We start from the raw sequence: 21,060 nt of genomic DNA, 5'->3' as shown, positions 1-21,060 counted from the left end.
TCCCAGTTTGATGCTGGGGACCTGTCTGACCTTTCCAGCAGGTGCAACTCCTTCCTCGCGAGCAGTGAGCATGCTGCGCTGCACAGGCAAGCTGCCGGCCCTGATGCTGCCTCCTGCGTGCGGCTGAGGACGGCCTCGCCGAGCTCCCGTGGGGCAGCTGGTTCCTGGCATGTCACTGCCTCGAGGGAATGACTGGCCTCTGCGAATGGAGAATGAATGCTCCTGGAGCAATTCACAGCTGCTGGGACTGAAACCCTTGGAGGAGCTGCTGGTGGCTGGGGGGACTTCCCTAGCCCTGCCTGGGGCAGCCCAGCCTTCACCACCTGCCCCTCCCGGTCTGGGGAGAGAAATCCATGTCTACATCCCTGGGGGAGACGACAGCCAGGCCCGCGTGTCGCTAGGAGGAGAGACCAGGGAGAGCTGGACAATAAACTGTTTGCTGAATTTACAGGATGAGAAATGAATGAGCTTGGGGTGAGCTGTCGTGGTCCACCCGTGCCCAGCAGAGGAGAAGCTCCTGCCATGCAGGAGGACACTTTCTTATTTAACACCTGACAAATGATGAACGACTTGGGTGAGAAGCTGTAAATCTAAAGACAGCAGAATCCCAGGTGGGGCTGGAGAGCTGTGTTAAAGGGAGCTATATTTTTGTCTACAGATAATTCCCTTTTAGGGCAAAAGGGTTGCACTAAGGAATTGAGGTATCTATTCCTCTCCACCCCCCTCTAGTACAGAGGGAACTGAAGTGAGTGGCAGCGAGCTTTGAGCATTAATCACTGGAAATGACGCGGGAGGATTGCTAAAGAAGCCTTGGAATCGGCCTGGTCCCTTATTCCAAAATAAGGGCCCAAAATGTCGCCCTGTGCTGCTCCTCCAGCCCCATCCTGTGGTGCAGCGAGGGCCGGTCCCCCTCGGGGGCTGCCCCAGCTTGCGGCTCGGCTCGACCCTCCCTCTCCCATCAAAAGCGGAGGGTGAAATCTCGTTATTGAAGAAAGGAACTGATTCTTTCTGAGCTGAAAAAGTGGAGAGTGATTTCTCCAGGCGGGTGTCTCATTACGCTCTTGTATCCCTGCTTGCTTTAGCGATAGATCTGGGGAGCTGCTGAATGTTTCATGCAGTGACGAAGGCGCGCGGCACACACAGCCCTGTGCGGGAAGTGCGAGGGCACGGAGCTGCTGGGATCTATTATTCAGAAAGGGTTTGGGTTTTTTTCTTCTTCTTCCTCCAGAAGGTTTTCCTAGACAATAAGGGCTGAATTCTGCCTGCTATTTATCATTTATTAGCTTGTGATTCAGAGCAGTGAAGTTCTACAAAAAACAGCTTGAGCAGCTCTTCAGCAGCGAGGGGAGGCAGGAGAAAATACCCGTGGCAGAATGGGGCCGCGCTCTCTCCAGGCTCTTCCAACGCCATTTGCACCAAACAGTCCTGGAGAAAGATGTACAGCCAGAAATAAAGATAGGACAGGTATCGGCCTCTGCTGCACCCCGTAAAGGCGGCCAGCTGTGCAAACCTGCGCCTCCCCTGGGCACTTGGTGCGTGAGGCTCCCTGCAACCTGGGGTCCCCGCGGGGCAGGTTAGTGCGGATCCGGCCCAGAGCTGCCTGCCAGAGTGATTGGTATTTCATGGTACTGGGGAAAGGGTTTATGCTCTTTCATGGTTTACTGGCGTTAAAAAACATTTCCATTTGATTTAGAATAACTGCCGAGTGCTGCCTGATAAGCTCCCCCCGGGGCGGCTGCCAGTTCCCCTCGGCTGCTTCCGCTGGGAGTGGAGGCCAGCGCATGCCCTGCAGCGCGGCTCCTTGCTCGTGCGAATCCGAGGCCGCGTTTTTCCTAGGGAGCCTCTGAGCATGCTGGCCGCGGAGCCCATCCGATAGCGAGCGGCGGCGCAGGCAGTGACGCAGGCCTGCGTTTGCAGGGAGAGAGGAAGGGAGGGAGGGAGCGTCTCCTCTGCTCCCCCAGGGCCTCTCTCCTGCTGCCAGAAGAAAATCCCTGCAGTAGCTGTGTTATTAACCGCTTTGCTGCCTGCTCAGGCGGGAGGTGAGCTGCCCGCTGGGCTGCCGGTGCCTCTTCCCTGAGCCGCTCTCCCGGCCGTGCCCTCGCTGCCAGCCTGGGCCAGCACCCACCCCGGAGCAGCACTGTGCACCTCGGGTCCTGCTGGCCCTGGGGTGCTCGGGACCGGCAGGGCTGGGGGCTGCTTGTGCGTGGCCCAGCGCGGGGCTGGCTCCGTGGGCCCTGCCGGCCTGATAGCGACCGCCGGCTCGAAACACCCTGTGCCCCCAGGGCCGTGGCTGCCAGCCTCGGGCGATTGCTTGGTTTGCCGTGGAAATGGCTGAAGGAGGATTTTGACCTGCCACCTCGGTGGCCACCCCGGTTTTAGCCAAATTCTTCAGCCCCCCTGTTGTCGAGAGGATGGTGCTGGCTGGGGGGGGGGCTCAGCAGGAATTGGGAAGAGCCGCGGCTCGGAGCCCCCTGCCCAGCAGCACCCCGCGGGGTGGCCCCAGAGGGGGCGAGGGCCTGTCCAGCCCTTCTGCTCTGCCCCTGCCTTTGCCCTGCTTTTGCTCTGTCTTGTCCCGGCGGGATCGGGATCGGGATCGGGACCGGGACCGGAGCGGACCCAGGGGCCGGGTACGGCACCCGAGCCGAGCCGAGCCGAGCCGTGCGGCCCCGAGCACTGCAGAGCCGATCCGATCCGAGCCGATCCGAGCCGCTGGCCCCGCCCGCCCCGTCGCGGCCCATCCCCGTCCCGTCCGGGCGCGGCCCCGCCCGGCGCGGCGCGGCGCGGCCATGGCGGCGGTGTTTGCCGCCCTGCGCGTCCTGCTCGGCCTCTTCTTCCTGCTCACGGGCGCCGCGAAGCTCTCGGACCGGCTCTCGGCCGACCTGCACCGGCACATGGTGAGCGGGGCGCCGCGGTGGGCCCGTCCCGGGGGCTGCGGGAGCGAGGGGGGCCGAGCTGAGCCCTCCGGGGTGCGGAGCCCCCCCGGCCCTTGACCGGCGGCCGCTCCCCGTCCCTCCAGCAGTCGCAGTTCGTGCGGTTCGCGGACGTTTTCCCCCTGAAGGAGTTCGGCTACAAGCCCGAGGCCGGGCGGTACCTGGAGGCGGTCGGCTGGATCGAGGTGGTGGCCGGGCTGCTGCTGGCGGTCGGGCCCCAGCTCCTGCAGGAGATCAGCAACTTCGTGCTCACCGTCGTCATGATCGGTGAGAGCGAGCGGTGCCGGGGTGGGGGGTCCCCGGGGCCCCCGAGCCAGCGCCGCCGCGGTCCCTCTGCAGCCCGGCTCCGCGCTGTGCCAGGCCCTGGCGTTGCCGCCTCCGTCCCTGGGGCAGCTCGCGCAGCCGCCAGCCCCGGCGCCAGGGTCTGGCGCTGAAAGGCTGCGATCGCCCGCCCTCGTCCCCCCGTTCATCCCCGCAGCGGGATCCAGCTGGTAACAGCCCAAACGGCCGGAAATTGCCAGCACCGGAGTCACCAGGCACCTGGTGTAACTGGGCTTGTCATCCCTGACCCCGGCAGCCCTCCGGGCTCCTGAGCCCCTGGGGCACCCAGCGTCCGCTGCCTCCATCCGCCGCGGCGCCGTGCCTGGCTCCGTGTCCCTTCTGCCCTCGTGTCGCCGCGGGGCAGGCGTGGGAACCAGTGGCGGAGGGGCCCGCGCCGAGGCTGGCCAGGAACGGAGGGACCCGTGGGACCTGTGCATGGCAGTGCAGCTCTCCCCCTTCCCCGAGCTCAGGGTCTGCCCGAGTCTGCAGGCAGCTGGAGACGGGAGGGAGGGGAGGCCCCATCCGCCGGCTCCGGGACGCGGTGCTCGTCCCGCGGCGCCCTCGCCGACGTGGCCCCGCTCTTCTCCTCGCCCCAGGTGCCATCTACACCCTGCTGGTGCTGAAGGAGCCCGTGGCCATGTGCGCCCCTGCCACCGTCTGCCTCGGCCTCCTGCTGCTGCTCAACATCCGCGGCCGCGCGGCCCCCGCCAAGCCCAAGTTCGAGTGAGGGGAGGCGGGGAGGGAGGAGGGGAGGTTTGCTCGCGGGAAGCCGTGCCGTTAGGGGATTTGGGGAATGGCATCGCTTCTCACGAGGTGGTTTGCTCCCAACGTGCCGTACGTGCTTTCGCGCCGCCGGCGAAGAAGCGGTGCCGGTGGGTGGGTGCCCGGGGCGCCCGTTCCCCTTCCCTGCGCCCCTCGCTGCCGGGACCGGGGCCGGCTCTGCGGGCCGGTGCCCTGCGCGGGACCGCGGCCGCTGCGGCAGCTCCGTCGCTGAAGTCGCGCAAGCGACTCTTCCCCGCGGCTCGGCCAGGCCGAGCGGGGGCTGGCTCTGCTCTCACGGGGGCTCTTGTATTTTTAAATAAAGCCTCTGTTTTTCACGTCTTGCCTCCCCTGTTTTGCTTGCGGCTGGAGCCCGAGACGGGGTTTGAAGCTGGTGCGTTGCCCGGCCGAGAGCGGGAGGCAGAGCCGCCGAGGCGCAGCTCGCCAGCCGCCTTGCCGACGCCGCGGTGAGCGTCCCTGGTGCCCAGCGCTCTCCTCGTGCTGTGCCCAGCGAGGACGCAGGGGCTGGGGGGGGGGCCTGGCCCGCTGCTCCCCGCGTTCCTGCTCCCTCCGGCTTCGAGGCGAACAAAGGAGCGAGGCCGGCGAGGAGGCGGATTCCGGCTTTGATCTCCCTCCCGTCGCCCCTTCCTTCCCCCAGCTGCCGAGCGCTGAAACTCGACGCTGTGCTGCTTTCATGTGCGTCCCGCCGGCCCCGGGCGCCCGCCGCGCTGCCAACCCGGCCCCACGCTCCCACCACGGCGGGGGCCACCGTTCCCGTGCCGCCCGCCCGGCTGCGGGATGCGCCCGGGTCCCGCTCCTCCGCGCTCCGGCCGGGCCCTCGGGGGAGCGAAGGGGCCGATTTCGGTCTCTGCGGGACGGCGGAGGCCCCGGTCCCTCGTCCCCGGGCGTTTGCAGCGCGGGAGCGGGGAGATGGCGGAGGGACGAGCTGCAGCCTCGGCTGGCCTCTGTGGGAAGAGGCAGGATGAGGAGCTGCGGCGGGAATGACGGGGCCGGACACGATCGCGGGAGACCCGTGGCCAAAGGGCGGCGGTGGGGGCCCTGCCGAGGAAAGGGACCCCCCTCCGTGCTGTGCCGGCCCCGTAAGCCCGGCGGCACCGGGGGGCTTCCCGGGCGGCGCAGGCCGAGGGGCTGAAAGGGGCCGTTGTTCGGGACATCACACGCGGATTATTCATGCCGCCGGCCCCGCGCCGCCGTGCTGGGCAGGATGGCGGGGGCGGGAGAGGGGCCCGGGCGGCGCGGCGGTGGCGGCGCGGGGGTCTTAGCGCGGCTCCGTGCCGGGGATCCCTGGTTACATACACGCACAGGTGCCTGCCCTGCTCCAGCTGCCGCCCGGCCCGGCCATCCCACCCGGATTAACCCTCGGGAGAGACGCGCCCGGGCGGCCCCTGCCTCCCCCGCAGCCCACACCGACCCTTTAAAGGCTCCCGGGCACTGGCTGCGGCAGACGGCGCGGAGCGGCGAGGAGGCGACGCGGCCGCCCAGGGTAAGGACCTGCCGGCACCTCCACTCGGGCTGCCGCCGCCGGCCGAGGAACGGGGCCCCGCGTGGGGCCGGGGTGGGAGCAGCCGAGCCGGGGGCGGCCGGTGAGCCAGGGTCCCGCGGGAGCTTCGGCAGCCCCTGCCCACCGCATCCTGCTCCAGCGCTGCGCGTGCCGAGTCCGGCCCGGCTGGCTCCGGGAGCTGCCTGCTTGGTGGCTCCGTGCCGCCGGTGCGGTGCGGGAAGGCAGCGATGGGCCGGGTGGAGCAGCTGCAGCCCCGGGATAGGGAGATTTGCCAGGGAAAGTGGTTTGTGGCCAGGATGGCCGAGCCGGGAGCGGCCCGAGCCTGCTGCGGGCTCTTTCTGCGGAGCGCTGAGCCGGCCGGCCGCTTCCCAGCCGCACGCCGCGGCAGCGAACCTTTCTAGCTCTCCCGGGGAAAAAGACTGGCGGGCGCCGGGCTGTGGCTCTGCCCTGCGGTGGGGATGTGGCTGCGGCTCCCATGCACGGCGGCTCGGCACGGCCCCCGGGGAGCCGCTTGCCGCTGACCCCCCACCGCTGTCTTTGCAGGGATGAACCTGTCGGCGCCGGGGCCCACGGGGCGCCCCGGCGAGTGCGTGCCCAGCGACCCGCTGCAGTTCGTGCTGGTGCCGGCGGTCTACTGCCTGGTGCTGTGCGTGGGGCTGCCGGGCAACCTGGCGGCCCTGCTGGTGTTCCTGCAGAGCGGCAAGGTGAGGAAGGCCATCCGCATCTACCTCATCAACCTCACGCTGGCCGACATCCTCTTCAACCTCACCCTGCCCCTCTGGATCCCCTACTACCTGGCCGGCGGCGACTGGCTGCTCTCGGAGGCCGCGTGCCGCCTGGCCGGCGCCGCCTACTACCTGGCCACCTACAGCGCCATCACCTTCATGGCGCTCATCAGCGTCAACCGCTACTGCACGGTGCGGGCGGCCCGGCGGGAGCTGCTGCTGAACCGGCGCCGCGGCGCCGCGCTGGCCTGCGCCCTGGCCTGGCTGCTGGGGCTGGGCTGCGCCGTGCCCACCCTGGCCGCCCGGCAGACCTTCCCGGCGGGCGCCGGCGGCACCAAGTGCTTCGAGCAGTACGGCAGGCAGCGGGCCTACGCCTACGCCATGGTGGGCTTCTTCGCCGGCGCCTTCCTGGTGGTGCTGGGCGCCTACGCCTCCATCGCGCGCTCGCTCTCGGCGCCCGCCGCCGCCGCCTCGCCGGGCTCCCACCGGCAGCAGGCGCGCGCCATGGTGCTGGGCATGCTGCTGGTGTTCGCGCTCTGCGTGGCCCCCTACCACCTCACGCTGGCGCCCTGGGTGGGCAGCCGGCCGCTGGCGCCGGGCTGCGGGCCGCCCGCCGCCCTGGACGCCCTGCACACGCTGAGCGTGGCCCTGCTCAGCCTCAACAGCTGCATCGACCCCCTCGTCTACTGCTTCGCCATCAAGCGCTTCCGCGCCGACCTCGGCGGTGCCCTGCGCCGCTGCCGCCCGCCGCCGGCCCCCTCCCGGCCCGCGCCCCGCGCCCGCGCCTCCTCCGCCACCTCCTCGTAGCGGGGCCCCTCCGCGCCCCTTGCCCCTGCCCGCGCCGGGCGCCCTGCACGGAGCAGCCCCGCGGCCGCCGCTGCCCTGCCCGGCTGGGGCTGCGCAAGGGGGGAGCGAGGGGGCGGCTGCCCCCGAGCCGGGTTTGGCCGGAGGGCTTAAGCGGGCGGCCCCCCGTGGCAAGGGGGGGTCTGACCTGCTGCGGGTAAGTGAGGAGCGGGGCAACGCGCCGGAGGCTGCGGAGGTCGGGCGCTCGCGGCAGGTCCCGTCCGGCAGCCGCTGCCCGGCCAGCACCCCCCCCCCCCCCCGGGGCGGCCCGGCGAGGGGCAGCGCTGCCTCCTGCCTGCCGGGGATTAAAAATGAACGAGGCAAAGGCTCGGCGAGTCTCTTTGATCGCGGGGCTCCCTGCGCCGCATGCCAAGCAGCACCGGCTGCTCCCGCGGCCCCAGCGCCGGCCGTGAGCGGGACCCCCCTCCGCCCCCCGCGCCGGGGCTCAGGGGAGCTGCGACGCCGGCGGCACGGGGGGATGCTGGTGCCTCCCGCTCCCCTCTGCCCCCGTGTCCCACGCTGCCAGCGCAGCCCCGGCCGGGCGCCGTGCCACGGCGCGTTGCAGCCCGCCTGCTCCTGCTGCCGCTCCGGGAGCCCGGGGGCTGCGGGGCCGGCGCAGAGCCGGGGGAGGCTGCGTGGGAGCGAGGCGGTGTTTTCCCGGCCCGGTCTCATTTCTCTGGCCTCCTCAGCCTCGAAGCCGAGGCGCCGTGCGAGCGGCGGGGCTGAGCGGCCGCGTGGGGACGCGGCACAGCCGGGGGGGTCTGGGAGCGCGTCGCCCCTGCGCACCGCGGCAGCCCCCGGCCGGGCTGCTCCTCGCCCGCTGGCACAGGGCTCTCCGCATGCTCTGATTAATCGGCTCTTTTAGCGGGAACAGGAGGAATTGCAGAGGGCGAGGACAGGGCTGGGTCTGCCCGGGGGGCACCGCTGTCTGGCAGATGCTGGCTTAGTCGAGGCTGCCGGGGAGGAGCCGCAGGGCGAGGGACAGGCCCCATGGGAAAGGGGTTTCCGTGAGCCGGAGAAACGTGCCTGATCCGTGGGTCAGGGAGACCAGGGCGCCGAGAGCCCATGGGACGCGGGGGTGCGACGGGTGCGCTGGGGGTTCGACGCGGTCGTGCCCTCGCGCCGGGCTGCAGCGGCTCCTTCTGCTGCAGCGAAGCCCCGTGCCGGGACCCTGCTCCCGTCGGCGCCCGGCCCGGCTGGGCACAGATGTCCCACCTCCCGCGGCTCCGCTCCCCAAACGGCCCTGCGCTCCCGGTGGCCTGCATGGGGCTTGCGGAGCCCCGGGCCACCCGGGAAGTTGGGCTACGCCGCCGGCCACGCGGCCGGAGCACGGTCCACGGAGCAGCCTGTCCCGCCACAGCTGCCTTTCAAAGTCTGTATGAAATTCTAATCCTTTTACGTAACTTCTCGGAGAGGTGGGCAGGGTGCTGCTCCCTGCTGCAGAAAGCCGGGCTCCTCCTTGGAGACGGGATCCTGGGTGGCTCCCGCCGGGCTGCGAGCCGCCGGATGCTGCGGGATGAGCACAGGGCGGATGCCGCGGGGGACAGCGCCCTGCGGAGCGGGACGAGGCGGGACCTGGCGCTGCTCGGCGGGTGGCAGCCCCCAGGGAGCCGAGAGCGGGTGCCACCAGCGCGGAGCCTCCCGCTCGGTGCCAAACCCGCGCAAGCCAGGATCAGCCCTCGCCCGGGGAGCCGGCGAAGTGCAGGCGTCGCCTTTGGCCCCGGCTCTCCTGCTGGGTGACGGATGGGGAACCGCTGGGGACACCTGCCCACGAGCATCCTTGCAACAACGAGCTACGGCGCGGGGCTGGTGCGAGGGGGCCCCGGGATGGCGCTCGGGCCCCGCTTGCCCGGCAAGCTGGGGCGCCGTCTCCAGGCTTCCCCGCTGCTCCTGCTGCAATTACACCCTGCCCATCTCGTGTTCAACAGCACGTGAAAACGGGGGATAGGTTTGCTTAAAAACGAGCCCCAGGCAGCATGTCCGGGCCATGTTCTTCCCCCGCACCCGGCACACAGAGCCCTTGTGCACCGCATGCGCCCGAGTGGCCCCGCGCCAACGATCCAGCCGGCACCTGGCGAGGGGAGGAGGGAGCCGGCGCGGGGCCAGCCCGCCGCCCCCGCGGGGCTCGGCTCCTCGGCGTTTCGGGAGCCTCTGCGGCGCGGGCCGCTTGGAAGCCGGCAGCGCTCCGCGGCCAGGCACGTGCCGCTCTGCGTGTCTCCCCGCTCCGCGGCGCACAGCGAGGTGTTAACCAGGTTATTATTCCCCTGCACTTCCAACTCGCACGTGCCTTAATTATTATTATTAGCAAATTACACTGCATTTTGCGAGGGGGGCTGCGTGAGCCAAGGGCAGCTCAGCGCCGCGGCGGGCCCGCCGGGGCAGGCAGGGCCGCGCACGGGGCAGCCCCGGGGAGTGGGACCCCCACCCAGGACATCCCAGGACCGCTCCGGGGAAGCAGCTTTTTCCTGGGCCAGCACTTGGGGCGGGGGCACGGCCGGAGGCAGCCGGGCCAGCAGGTCCGACCCGGCTGCAGAGGAGCAGAGCGGGGGCCGTAGGGCAACGCGTGTCCGCCCGTGTGCTGCCCCCCGCGCCGGCTGAGCCCCGACGAACTCGTGACAGGCGGCGCTGTGCGCCGTGCGGGCAGGGGGTCCCGGTGCGGCGGGGCCGGGCCGGGAGGAGGCGGCAGAGCCGCACCGGAGCCATTTTGCGTCCTCGCCGCCGCCCGCGCTCCGCGCTCCGCGCTGGCTCCGGGGAGGATCCGCCGCCGCCGCCGCCGCCGCCTTTTGGCTGCGCCGCGGCCGCGGGCGGCCCCGCTCCCCTCCGCTCCGCGCTGCACTGCGGGGCCGCCGCTCGGCCGAGCGCACCCGAACCGAGCCGAGCCGAGCCGAACCCAGCGCCGAGCCGAGCCGAACCCAGGCGAACTCAGCCGAACCCGGCCGAGCCCAGCCGAGCCGAGCCGAACCGAGCCGAGCCGAGCCGAGCCGAGCCGAGCCGAGCCGAGCCGAGCCGAGCCGAGCCGTCGGGGAGCCGCCCCGCGGGAGGCGAGCGGCACCGGCCGGAGGATGTAGGCGGGCAGGAGCGCGGTAAGAGGGCGGCGGCGGGTATCGGGGCGCATCGGGCCGCACCGGGACCCGGGGGGGGGGTCGCGGGGGTGTCCCGGGGCCGCCGCCTGCGCTGGGGGCGGAGGCGCCCGGGGCCCCGCGGGTGCCGAGCCCCGGTTCCCCGCGGGCAGCGGGGGCGGTGCGATCCCGCCGCCGCCTCGGTGTCCCGGCCGGGGCCGGTGCGCGATTCCCGGTGGCGCCTCGGCGTCCCGGGGCGGGTTCCCACGCGGGCCCCGGGGGCGGGCGGCGGCGGCGGCGGGGCCGCTCCCGTGGCGCCCCGGAGCCCCCCGAGGGCAGAGCCGGGCCTGGCGGGTGGAGGGCGGGCACGGCTTGGGCTGAGCTGGAGTCTCCGGCTCCTTCCCGCAGCCGGTGATTTTCTCTCCCGGGACAAGTCACGCTATTTTCATGCGTGGGAGCCCCGGCGGGGCAGGGCGCCCCGGGAGCTCCTTGGTGGGGCTCGGGGCACAGGCTGCAGCGGGTGCGGGACACGGTGCAAGCGTGTGCGGACTGTGGTCGGGACCTTGTTCGGGCCCCTGGTCGGGCCGGTGGGTGCAGAGCAGCCGTGGGGCTCCTGGCGCTCCCTGTCTTGCCCCGCGGGCCGAGCTGGTCGTGGCGGTGGGGGCTGGGGGGAGACTGCAAAATGGGGCATTTCCTTGGCACTGAGGTGCGAAGCCGGCGCTGGGCTGGTCGGGCTCCCTGGCCGAGCGTGGCTGGGCAGGGCGTGCGGCGTGCGGCGGCGTGGGGCAGGCCAGCCAGGAGAAGGGGCCCAGCGCGTCCCACCTCCCGGCTGAGCGGGCCTTTGGGGCAGAGAGGATTAACCGTGAGACAATTAATCCTCGCAGGCAAGAAGCGGGTGCTTTTTCAGGGATGGGGCTCTGGGCGTCCCTCTCCTCTCGTTGACTTGCTGCCCCCAGACGGTTGCGTTTGTTGAGGGAGCCGGGTCTGCTCCCTCCAGCCCACGCTCAACCTGCAGAGCGAGTTGGCGCCGAGACCTCCCGTCCGTCTCCGGCCCGTGATCCCAGCACGCGCGTTGCATCCCCAGCACGCCGTGGGCCCTCAGGGGCTGCCGCCACTCACGGCGGGTCTCACCTGCTGCAGGCCCAGCGCCGAGCCCGGAGCTGGCAGGACGAGGGGCGAGCTGGGCCGCGTGGCGCTGGCTGCCTTCGGCGCGGCCCCTCCGTGCTCTTCCGGGCCTCCGGGTGTGTGTCCGGCTGCCGGAGCCCCCGAGGCGCCTCCTCGGGGTCTTTCCTCGCCTCCGAGAGGAGGTCTGGCTGCGAGGAGATGCGCGTGGCTGCTGCGGGGAGGCGGCTCAGCCCTTTCCAAGCATTTATCTGAGCGCCGGCAGAGCCAGCCGGGAAAAAAATAGCTACCGAAGTGACGGCGGAGCATCAGAGCTGGAGGGGGCCGCGAGGGCCTTGGCAAGGGGGAGGCGCGGGGGCGAGCAGGCCTTAGCCGGGGCCCCGGCGTCGCTCTCCGCCAGCCCAGCTCTGGGTCTGGCTCCGGGTGTCCCGGCTGCGGCTGGGCTGCGCTGTCGTGTTGCGCTGTCGTGTCCGTGGCCTGTCCATCATGGCAGGATGAGTCCAGGCTTGGTGCTGAGCCCCAGCTCCGAGTCCGCCCCAGTCTCGCTGCCCAGCGGCCGGAACCGGGGCCGCACCAGGCTGTAGGAGCGGGGCTGGGAGAGCGCAGCTCCGAAGACGTGCCGCCGGCAGCGCCCGTCCCTCTTAGCTGGTCGTGGCCTCGAGATAAAGACTGCATTTTTGCAAAAAATTGCAATTGCCTGTGGAGGGGGGTCAAGAGCGGTGGCGTTGCCCAGCCTGGGGGCGTCCTTCCCCGGCGCGTGCGTGGAGGGTGCACGTGGGGGCTCTTCCAGTGTCCCCAACGCGAGCTCGGAGCAGGAGGATCCCCGAGGATCCGCCTGCCCAGCGCCCATGATGGTGCTCCTGTGGCTGGGAGCGGGGCTCCAGATCCAGGTTTTGCAAACGGCTTGTCTCCGAATAAGCTGAACTGAAAGCCTGGCTCCAAACGAGCCAGAAATTTGGATCGGGAGCAAAAAGCGACTCTTGGCCCTTATTTTCATCATAGGCGAGACAAAAATCCAGATCTGAACGAGGCGAGGAGCCTGGATTCGGCTCCGGAGCTGAATGCATGGCTTGTGCTCCTTCTGCCCGTAAAATTGGATTTCCCGAAATAGCCTGTTGAAGACCAAACCCAGGCAGGGACCGAATGACAGGTCAACAGGGGTGTGGAAACCCCACCACGATGCTGGCTGCCTGCTGCAAGACGTTGGCAAGGAGTAATAATAGTAATGTGCTGCGCTGTCGCCTGGAAGAGCGCAGAGCCGGGGAGCTAAGAATAGCGCCCGAGTGCTGCTCTCGCGGCCGTGCCGACGGCGGTAGGGGCGCGCGGCGAGGCCCCGCCAGCCCCGATGCCGGTCCCCGCGTGGGCTGGGCTGCCGTGGCTGCCCTTGGCCCTGCGCCGCGCTGCCTGCTGCGATGTCACGCTTCCCTCTTTTTCTGCCACCCGCGGTGGGTTAAACGCCGGGTCCCTCTGCAAGGTGGCAGCACCCCGGGGCGCCCGGGACGAGGCGCAGCCGTTCGGGGGTCTCGGAGCCCGCGCGAGACAGCAGCGCGCCCAGGGAGGCCGGGCCGCGCGTCAGCTCCCTGCGAGCCACGGCTGCAGCACGTGGCAGGAGAGCTGGCGCCCATCAGATTAAGGTGAATTAATTTGTACTTTCCACATATGCCCGGCATCGGGCGCTCTGGGCGCAGCCTGCCCCGGGCCCCCGCCTGGCCAGCAGATGTGCTCCAGCATCTCTCTGTGTCGGCTCCTCTAAAAGCTTCCCCAAATCCTAATTAGATTTTTCCCTTTCCCCCCCCCTCCCACTCCCCCCTCCATCTCACTCCTCCCCAAACGCTGGAGTTGGAACGAGCCATGACATGGTTTCTAATCAGCTTCTGAATTCATATTTCTCTTGGCTCCCTTTGGCGGAGGCTTTTCAAAGCCTTTGTCTGCCGCTGCCCAGGCACAGAGTGCTGTTCTGCAGCTCGCGCTGAGCCTCGATAGCGGCGCCTGCCCGAGCCCTTGAGAGCTGATAGCTCGGAAGTGCTTGCGATAGCAACCGGGAGACCCTACGAAAGCAAAGTGGTGTTTGTAGTGGGCAACTTGCAAGAACGCATCAATAGCATCCAGAAATCCTGCCAAAAGCGGCCAGCGCGGGAGCTAACATGGGGGAAATGGGTCATTTCCTGGGGGAAATGGGGGCCGGGGCTGCCATGCTGCCGCAGGCGTGATTCCCCTGCGCCGGGGCGGGCGCGTGGGCTCTGGCAGCAGTGCCGGCGCAGCCGGGTCCCGTTCCCAGCTGTGCCTTGGTGGGGGGAGTTTTGCTCCTGAGCTGGGTGCCGAGCCCCTTGCGCGGAGCGGGATGGCCTCCGACAGCTGGTGGTGCTGGTCCCACGGACGGGACCCCCTGCGCACAGCCGCGGCACCCGGCTTGGCTCCGCTGCGCTCAGAGGCAGAGCCTGTTTGGGCTCCTTCTCCGGGACCGAAACCTCTTCGGCAGCGAGTTGTGGCTGCGAGCGAAGCCAGTGGATGCAAACACTTGCTGGCGCTGCCAAGCCCCAATTAATAACCTGTGAATCATGATGCTGTTGGAAGAGCAGATGTTTGCAATGTGCTTGCCAGCTCTCACCATTTCACTGAGGGTCTGCTTGGCCTTAAAATGCCGGCTTCTGGAGTCGGGTGGTGCGAGGTGAGCAGGTCTCGCTGGCCGTCCCTCCTTTCTGCCTGCCCCGGGAGATGCCTGGGCTGGGAATTCACTGGAGTTTGCAGTGGGCAGAGTCGAGCTCGGCAAACAGCCTGTCCGTAGGAGTGCGGGGGCCGGTTCGGGGCTGCAGCGCTGGGGAAGCCGAAGGTACCCGAATCGCAGCGCGGCGCTGGGTGCCCGTCGGCGCGGGGCCCTGCCGGTGCTCATCCCTGCAGATGCTGAAGTGGTTGTTACTGGGGAAAATCCTGCGTGGCTCTGGGGTGACCCCCCCCCCCATCACCCTACCCTGGGGAGCGTGCTGCACCGCCGGGCTGGGGTCTGCCCGCCTGGTCGGGGCAGGGTCCCCCCGGGGCCAGGCAGACGAGGGGCTGGAGGAGGAGTGAGGCGTGCTGCCCTCGGGCCCGCGGGGGTCGGGGGCTGGGACCCCCTGGGGCAGGTGCGGGGTTGGAGCGGAGCGGGGAGCAGGCTGCACCGCGGCTCCGGGGGCCGGGGCCTGCCTCCGTGCTGCAGATTAAAGGAAAGGTCTCGGCGTTTCTTAGCAAAACAAGCCTCTGCTCTGAGCTCCCCTGGGCCCCTTCTCCCGGGCGCTGGGAGCAGAGACGGCCCAGCGCGCCGGCGAGGGGAGCTGCCGGCAGGCGCCAGAGGGTTCGTGGTGCGTGGGTGCACGTGTGGGATGGGGGGCGAAAGCTGCATGAGCAAGTGTCGGTGCCCAGCCAGGGGGGTGCTGGGGGGGGCTGGAGAGAAGTGTGGGGTGTGCAGCGATGCAGGAGCAGTGGGGCAGGCGTGGCTGCGAGCTGGGGTGCGTGGGGTGCGCAGCAGTGCAGGAGCAAGGGGCTCACGTGGCTGCGAGCTGGGGCGTGCAGCGATGCAGTGGTGTGGGGGCAGCGGGGTGTGCGGGGCCATGAGCTGGGGTGCACGGTGATGCAGGAGCAGTGGGGCGCGCGTGGCTGTGAGCCGGGGTGTGCAGCAGTGCGGGAGCAGCCGGTGCGTGTGGCTGCGCGCGGGGCTGCGTGTCTGTGTGGGGTGTGTGGCGGTGCGGGAGCAGTGGGCGGGCGCACGTGGCTGCGTGCAGGGCTGCGCGTCTGTGCGGGGTGTGCAGCGGTGCAGCAGTGTGGGAGCAGCAGGTGCACGTGGCTGCACGTGGGGCTGCGTGTCCGCGCGGGGTGTGCGGCGGTGTGGGAGCAGCAGGTAGGTGCATGTGGCTGTGCACGGGGCTGCGTGTCTGTGCGGGGTGTGCGGTGGTGCAGCGGTGCAGGTGCATGTGGCTGTGCACGGGGCTGCGTGTCCGTGCGGGGTGTGCAGCGGTGCAGGTGCATGTGGCTGTGCACGGGGCTGTGTGTCCGTGCGGGATGTGCGGTGGTGCGGCGGTGCAGGAACAGCGGTGCAGGTGCATGTGTGCAGTGCCGTGTGTCTGTGCAGGGTGTGCAGCGGTGCAGGTGCGTGTGGTTGTGCACGGGGCTGCGTGTCTGTGCGGTGGTGCAGCAGTGCAGGTGCATGTGGCTGTGCCCAGGGCTGCGAGTCCGTGCGGGGTGTGCGGTGGTGCAGCGGTGCAGGTGCATGTGGCTGTGCACGGGGCTGCGTGTCCGTGCGGGGTGTGCGGTGGTGCGGCGGTGCAGGAACAGCGGTGCAGGTGCATGTGTGCAGTGCCGTGCGTCTGTGCGGGGTGTGCAGCGGTGCAGGTGCGTGTGGTTGTGCACGGGGCTGCGTGTCTGTGCGGGGTGTGCGGTGGTGCGGCGGTGCAGGAACAGCGGTGCAGGTGCATGTGTGCAGTGCCGTGTGTCTGTGTGCGGTGGTGCAGCAGTGCATGTGGCTGTGCAGCGCGGGGTGTGCGGCGGTGCGGGAGCGGCGGGCGTGCGTGGCTGCGCGCGGGGGCGCGCGGGTGTTGCTCGGCATGTGCAGTCCCATGTGCCCGGGGATGCTCGGCTCTGCGCGGGGGCGTCCGGAGAGTGCCTGTGCGAGCGCGTGGGAGTGCCTCCGTGTGCGCGTGTGCGCCCGGCTCCGCGGCCGCCTCTCGCCGGGTGGAGGACGCCGCTCGCAGCCCGCGCGCGCAGGAGCCGGCGGCCGCGCTCCCCGCTGATGCGCCTGCCCCCCCGGGGGACTCCCCTCCCACGCAGCCCGGCCCTGCTTCCCCGCCTCGCCGCGGCATGGGGAGCCCGGAGGCACTCGGCAGGAAGAAGGGGAATTGGGCCGCCGCGCCGCTTCCGTCCGCCGGCTCGTGCTGAGCACCGGCGAGCCGCTTCGCGCACCGGCGGCGGCGCAGGGTGAGTGGGGGCGGCCGGGCCGGCGCTGCCGGTGCCTCCGGCCGGGGAAGGGGAGCGGAGGCCCGGCTCCGTGCGCGGGGGCCGCGCGCCGGGGGGGCCCTGCGGGGCGGCTGGGCAGCGCTTTCCGCCCGGCGGTGCCGGCACCTCGCAGCCCTGCGGATGCTCGGGGGGGGGGGGGGGGGCTGCGTCCTTAGGAGCGGGCCCTAACCCTTTCGTGGCCGGTTCCTCCCGGTGCCCGGGAAGCAGGGCGGCTGGGAGGCAGGCGGCTCCCGGCCAGCGCTCGCCCAGACGAGCCCCCGGCGCAGCCTCGCCGCTCGCTCTGCCCGGACCGGCAGCGCCCAGCGGAGAGGGCTCTGCTCTCTCCGCACGGCGCGGGGGCCGCAGGTCCAGGGGTCCCTGTGCTGCGCCGGGGGGGTGCAGCGGCCTCGGCGAGGGCGTTCGAAGGAAGCGAGGCCCCGTGGCTCCAGTCCCTCCGCCAAGCTGTGCGGCGGCGCCGGGGGCTCGGCCGGCTGCGGGGGCTCGGGAGGAGGGGGCTGCGCGGGGGAGGCTTTGCTGCTGGCTCGGAGGTGCCGCTGGGGCTGGTGACCACGCGCCGGGCTTTGATGCGAGCCGAGAGCAGCGCCTGTGCTGGCGACCCGGCGCCGCAGTCGGGGCCCGCGCGGGGTGGGGAAGGTGTGCGTTCACCTGCCGTCGCCTCCCGGCGGCTTTTGCTGCACCGTCTCGGTGCTTTTCCCTCCCCACCTTGCCTCTCCGTGAGACGAGCCCCTATTCTGCTGTGTGTCTCCTTGGAGGGGAAACTGAGGCAGGAGGGAGGGCAGTACCAGAGCCCTCCCCGGAGCCCAGCTGTCCTCAGGCTCATCCCACGCCTCAGCCCCGGCTGGTTTTCCCTTGCCGGGTGAGCGTGCGCCCCGTGATGCCGCCAGCGCGGGCGGGAGCGAGGGCGTCCCGGGATGGAGCCTCCAGCTGAGCCGCGGCGCTCGGCCGGGTCCCCCCGGGCCCTCCGAAGCCGCTCGGCGCTTCCCCGGCCTGCGGGTGCCGCGGGGGTGGTGGCGGGGTGGCTGGGCCGCAGCGATGGTGTCTGCGGCTGGTGCTGAGGGTGGCCGCGGTGGTGGCCGCGGTGGTGGCCGCGGTGGTGGCCGTGGCGGTGGCCTCGGTGGTGGCCGCGGCGGTGGCGGTGCGCGCGGGAGCTGTCCGCGGTGCTGAGCAGCAGCCGGCTGCGCGCGCCGGCCCGTCCGGCGCTGGCGAGCTGCGGCTTGTCCCTCCGTCCCGACCCCCCCGTCCCCCTCCCCGAGGCTCCTGGTGCGCTGCGGGTGGGCGCACGGTGGCTCAGGGACCCGGGTTCCCCCGGGGACTGGCTCCCCCAGCCGGGCCCCGCAAAACGCCCCGCGTGTCCCCTCGGGCGGCCGCGCGCGCTTGCTCCCGGCCCGGCGAGCGCCCTTTGATGAGCGGCGGCCGCAGGCAGGCAGGCAGGGCGGGCAGGCAGGGCGGGCAGGCAGGGCGGGCAGGCGGGGCAGCTCAGCTCCCCTTTGCATGCGAGCGACATCAAAGAGCCGCCCGCCGGCCCCGGGCACGGCCTGCGCGCCGCAGCTCCGCGCCGCTAATTACCCGCGGGACGGGTCGGACGGGGACGGGAGCCGCGCGGCGCGAGTCGGGCTGGAAAACGAGGCTGGGACTGGGGACGTGGGCAGCCGGAGACGGCGCCGGGAGAAGGCCGCCGGAGCCTCCGTCTCGCCCTGCAGTGCTTAAGGGAGGCTGGAGAGAGGCTGCAGGCTCGGCTTGGTGCCCGGACCCCGGGGTGGGCGCAGAGCGGCCGACCCAGCGCGCCCGCGACGGGAAGGGAGCAGGACGGGCACGGCGAGGGGGGACGGCGAGGGGCCAGGTGGGCGCCCGGGGGCTGCACCTGCCTCGGGAGCCGGGGCCCCGTGCAGGGTGGCAGGGCTCGGGGTGCCAAATGCCAAGCCATGCAAATGAGGCTGCGGGGAGCGGCTGATTGCCCCGCCTCGGAGTGCAATCAAAAATGCAAATGGGCTCCTCGGGAAGGCTATTAATAGCCGGGGACGAGGCTGCGAGAAAGCGTGGTGTTCCTCGGAAGGACACAGCCAGCGGCCGGCGCTGCCCCGTGCGCCTGCGCTTGCGCCCCAGCGTCCTGTGTGAACGGTGCCAAACCAACGGGAAGCCCCCCAGGGAAATCGCATTTACTGAAAACCCAGGGTTGCGATTTTACCCTTGGGGATCCTAACTTAAAGCAATGAGGAATTAGATACCCAAAGGGGACCTGTGCAGCCGCTTGGGAGAATTTCCTATCCGTTGTTTCCCGGCCAGGCTGCAACAGTCCGAAACGGCTCTGCCGCGGCGAGGGGAGTGGGGTCTGGGGCGCGCGTTTGATGCCGCGGTGTAGGAGCAGCGGGAGGCATCTCCTGCCCTTGCTGGCCCTGGGGCCACCTGCTCAGGCACCCCGGGAATTTTGGGCGTCTGAAGGGGAGCGAGGGCTCTCGCGCCGGCCCCGGCATCACGGCTGTTCCCGCGGGGCTCAGCGCGCCGCCGGCAGCGCCTCTGCCCCATCCCGCCGTCCCTGGCTCCCCCATGGCAGGCGCCGGAGAGCCCTTCGGCCTCGTGCCTGGCTCCTTTCCCCAGCCTTAAAATCACCTGATCTTAAATTAAAAAAAAAAAAAGGATGGAAGGGAGGTTGGAGACAACAGTAACTAATTATTCAAAAATCTGAAACTGGAATAATTAGCCCAATTAACAGTCTCAGGTGATGTCTTATTCCATCTGATAACAGCCCAAGGAAGAGGGAGATTAATTAACCCGTCAGCCTGACATTTGTAGGTCAGCGCTGGCTCCCGGCGCCGTTTCGGGTGGGCGCGGGGTGCCACTCGTGGGGACAGAGCTGTCCCGCGGGGCTGGTGCCCGCCCCGAGCGAGGCCGCGTTGCCGACATCGGGGTGCAGAGGGGCGCAGGGGCCATGGGCGAGCGCCGGGTGCCCACTGGCACAGCTGGGAGACGGGGCAGGGCAGGGAGAGGCCACCGCGGCCCGAGGCCAGGGTGACGGGCAGTGGGACGGGGCTGCGCATCCCTCTGGGAAAGCCGTCAGCGCCGCTTCGTTAGGGAGGCGGAAGCTCTAGGCCTTTAAGGTTGCTGTGGTAACCGCGGTGCTCGTTAGCAGAGGAGCCTTCTGCTTCCCAGGCAGGTCCCCCCTCGCCGCGGGGATGGGCACCCTCGCCCGGACGCCTGGGCCCGCGCTGGTGCCTGCCTCCAGGCGCCCCTGCACGGGGAGGGCTGCGGTGGGGCGACGGCCGGGTCGTGGGGCTCCCGGCGCCCCAGCTCCTCCGTGGCGTGACCTGTGGGCCTGCACACGCGATGCGCTCCGGACACATGCCGGGCACCCCGGGGACTCCCATGGGCGGCCAGCACCCGCCGCCGCGTCCCGGCACGCTGCCTCTCCTCGCGCCTCCGCCTGCACGCCCGGGTGCACGTGTGCGCGCCGTGCTCGGGGCCGGTCCATGCTGCGTGTGAGCGTGCACATGCGTGAGCGTGCACAGGTGTGAGCGTGCACACGCGGCGCACGTGCATCCCCGCGCCCGCCGGCGCTGGGGCCAAGGCAGAGCCCGTGGCCGCGGCGGGGCGGGCGGCTGGCCACGGCCGAGCGCTGGGGAGCCGGCTCGGAGCTCTTGGAGTTTAAACAAGGTAAATGGTATGAAAAGCTCCGTTCGCCCTAAATGCCCAACCCTGCGCGGAGCCGCTGCCGCGCAGCGCGGACCCGCCGCGGGGGGAGCCGCGGGGCGCTGGGGAGGGCGCGGGGGCAGGAGCGGGAGGACAGAGGTTTTAACGCGTTTGCCGTCGATCCCTCCTCCCGTCCCCCCCTCCCCCCCCCGTTTTGCAGCTTACCTCAACGGCCTATCAGCCTCCGGTCTCATTAAATCAGGCAAATTGTAGCATCTGATATTTTATGGAGATTAAGGTGCGCGCCCAGACTCTGTAATTATCGGGGAAGATGTATTTACAATACCTTGTTGCTAGTAAACAAAAAATAACTTGGGATCAAAGCGCTTTTGCAGGGGAATAAATCTGCCTGCAGAGCCCCAGGGAGGCTCGGGAGGGGGAAGGCGGCAGCGCGCGTGGAGTGGGTGCGTGCGCGCGTGTGCGCCGGGGAGGCTGCGCGGGGGCGGCCGCGGGCGGCGTGGGGGGACTGCGGGGAGCCGCGGGAGCCGGCGGGGAGCCGCGGCCGGCCGAGCGCGCGGGGCCCTTTGGAGGAGGCCGGAGTCTCCCGCGGGCGCCCGGTGCTGCGCCCTGCTCCGAGGCGGAGGATTTACGCCCGGGCATTTGCCCCTGCGTCCCCTTGGCGTGCGACCTGCGTTTGCTTGTGCAAATGTTTGGGCAGCCGGAGTTAGCTCCGTGCCCCCGCGTTTTTCGCCGAGTTGGGCGCGCTGCGGATTACCGATGAGGCGACACTGTTTTATGGCCGTCTGGAGCGGATTTATCCGAGCGGCGGGGCCCCGGCGTGCCGCGGGCGTAAATCAGCGCGGCTTCTCCGAGGCGGGTGGCAGCGCAGCCGGGACCGGCCCTGCCCAGGCGCCCGGGGTGCACCAGCACCCGCGGGGTGACCGCTTTTGTGTCTTTCTTCTCGGTTTTGTGGCATGGCCGGGGGGGTCCTGGTGCAGCCTCCCCCCGGGACCGTGCCGCTTCCCAGCCTCGGCGGTGCCGCGAGCTCCCGGCCCGGCGTCCGGGCGCGTCCCGGGTGCGAGGTGAGCGAGGAAAGCGGCACCTGCAGCCGGGGTGGCCGCAGAGGGACCGGCCCTTCCGCTCCCTCCGTCTCGCTTTCCTGCCCGCTGCCG

At 70.5% G+C, this 21,060-nt stretch overlaps 3 protein-coding genes across 3 annotated transcripts in view; all 3 read left to right on the top strand.

Annotated features, from left to right (window-relative positions):
- The first annotated feature begins 2,741 nt into the window (after positions 1 to 2,741).
- Positions 2,742 to 4,348, top strand: TMEM35B (transmembrane protein 35B). Its single transcript, XM_067311519.1, has 3 exons — positions 2,742 to 2,894; positions 3,017 to 3,197; positions 3,848 to 4,348. The coding sequence occupies exons 1-3, from the start codon at positions 2,787 to 2,789 to the stop codon at positions 3,976 to 3,978; spliced, it is 420 nt and encodes a 139-aa protein (XP_067167620.1). The 5' UTR covers positions 2,742 to 2,786; the 3' UTR covers positions 3,979 to 4,348.
- A 1,729-nt stretch (positions 4,349 to 6,077) lies between these two features.
- LOC106486353 (platelet-activating factor receptor-like) lies at positions 6,078 to 7,064 on the top strand. The gene has a single exon (XM_067311762.1). The coding sequence runs from the start codon at positions 6,078 to 6,080 to the stop codon at positions 7,062 to 7,064; it is 987 nt and encodes a 328-aa protein (XP_067167863.1).
- A 3,025-nt stretch (positions 7,065 to 10,089) lies between these two features.
- The window catches only part of DLGAP3 (DLG associated protein 3), a 30,263-nt gene continuing 19,292 nt past the window's right edge, over positions 10,090 to 21,060 (top strand). The window contains exon 1 of the mRNA XM_067311314.1: positions 10,090 to 10,183. The gene's annotated coding sequence lies outside the window, so the exon portion shown is untranslated. The remainder of the gene's footprint in view (positions 10,184 to 21,060) is intronic.

Source organism: Apteryx mantelli, chromosome 27, assembly GCF_036417845.1.
Source record: "Apteryx mantelli isolate bAptMan1 chromosome 27, bAptMan1.hap1, whole genome shotgun sequence".
Classification (NCBI taxonomy): Eukaryota; Metazoa; Chordata; class Aves; order Apterygiformes; family Apterygidae; genus Apteryx; species Apteryx mantelli.
Note: the sequence above shows the minus strand (reverse complement) of the source record. Positions and strands in the feature narration are given on the sequence as shown.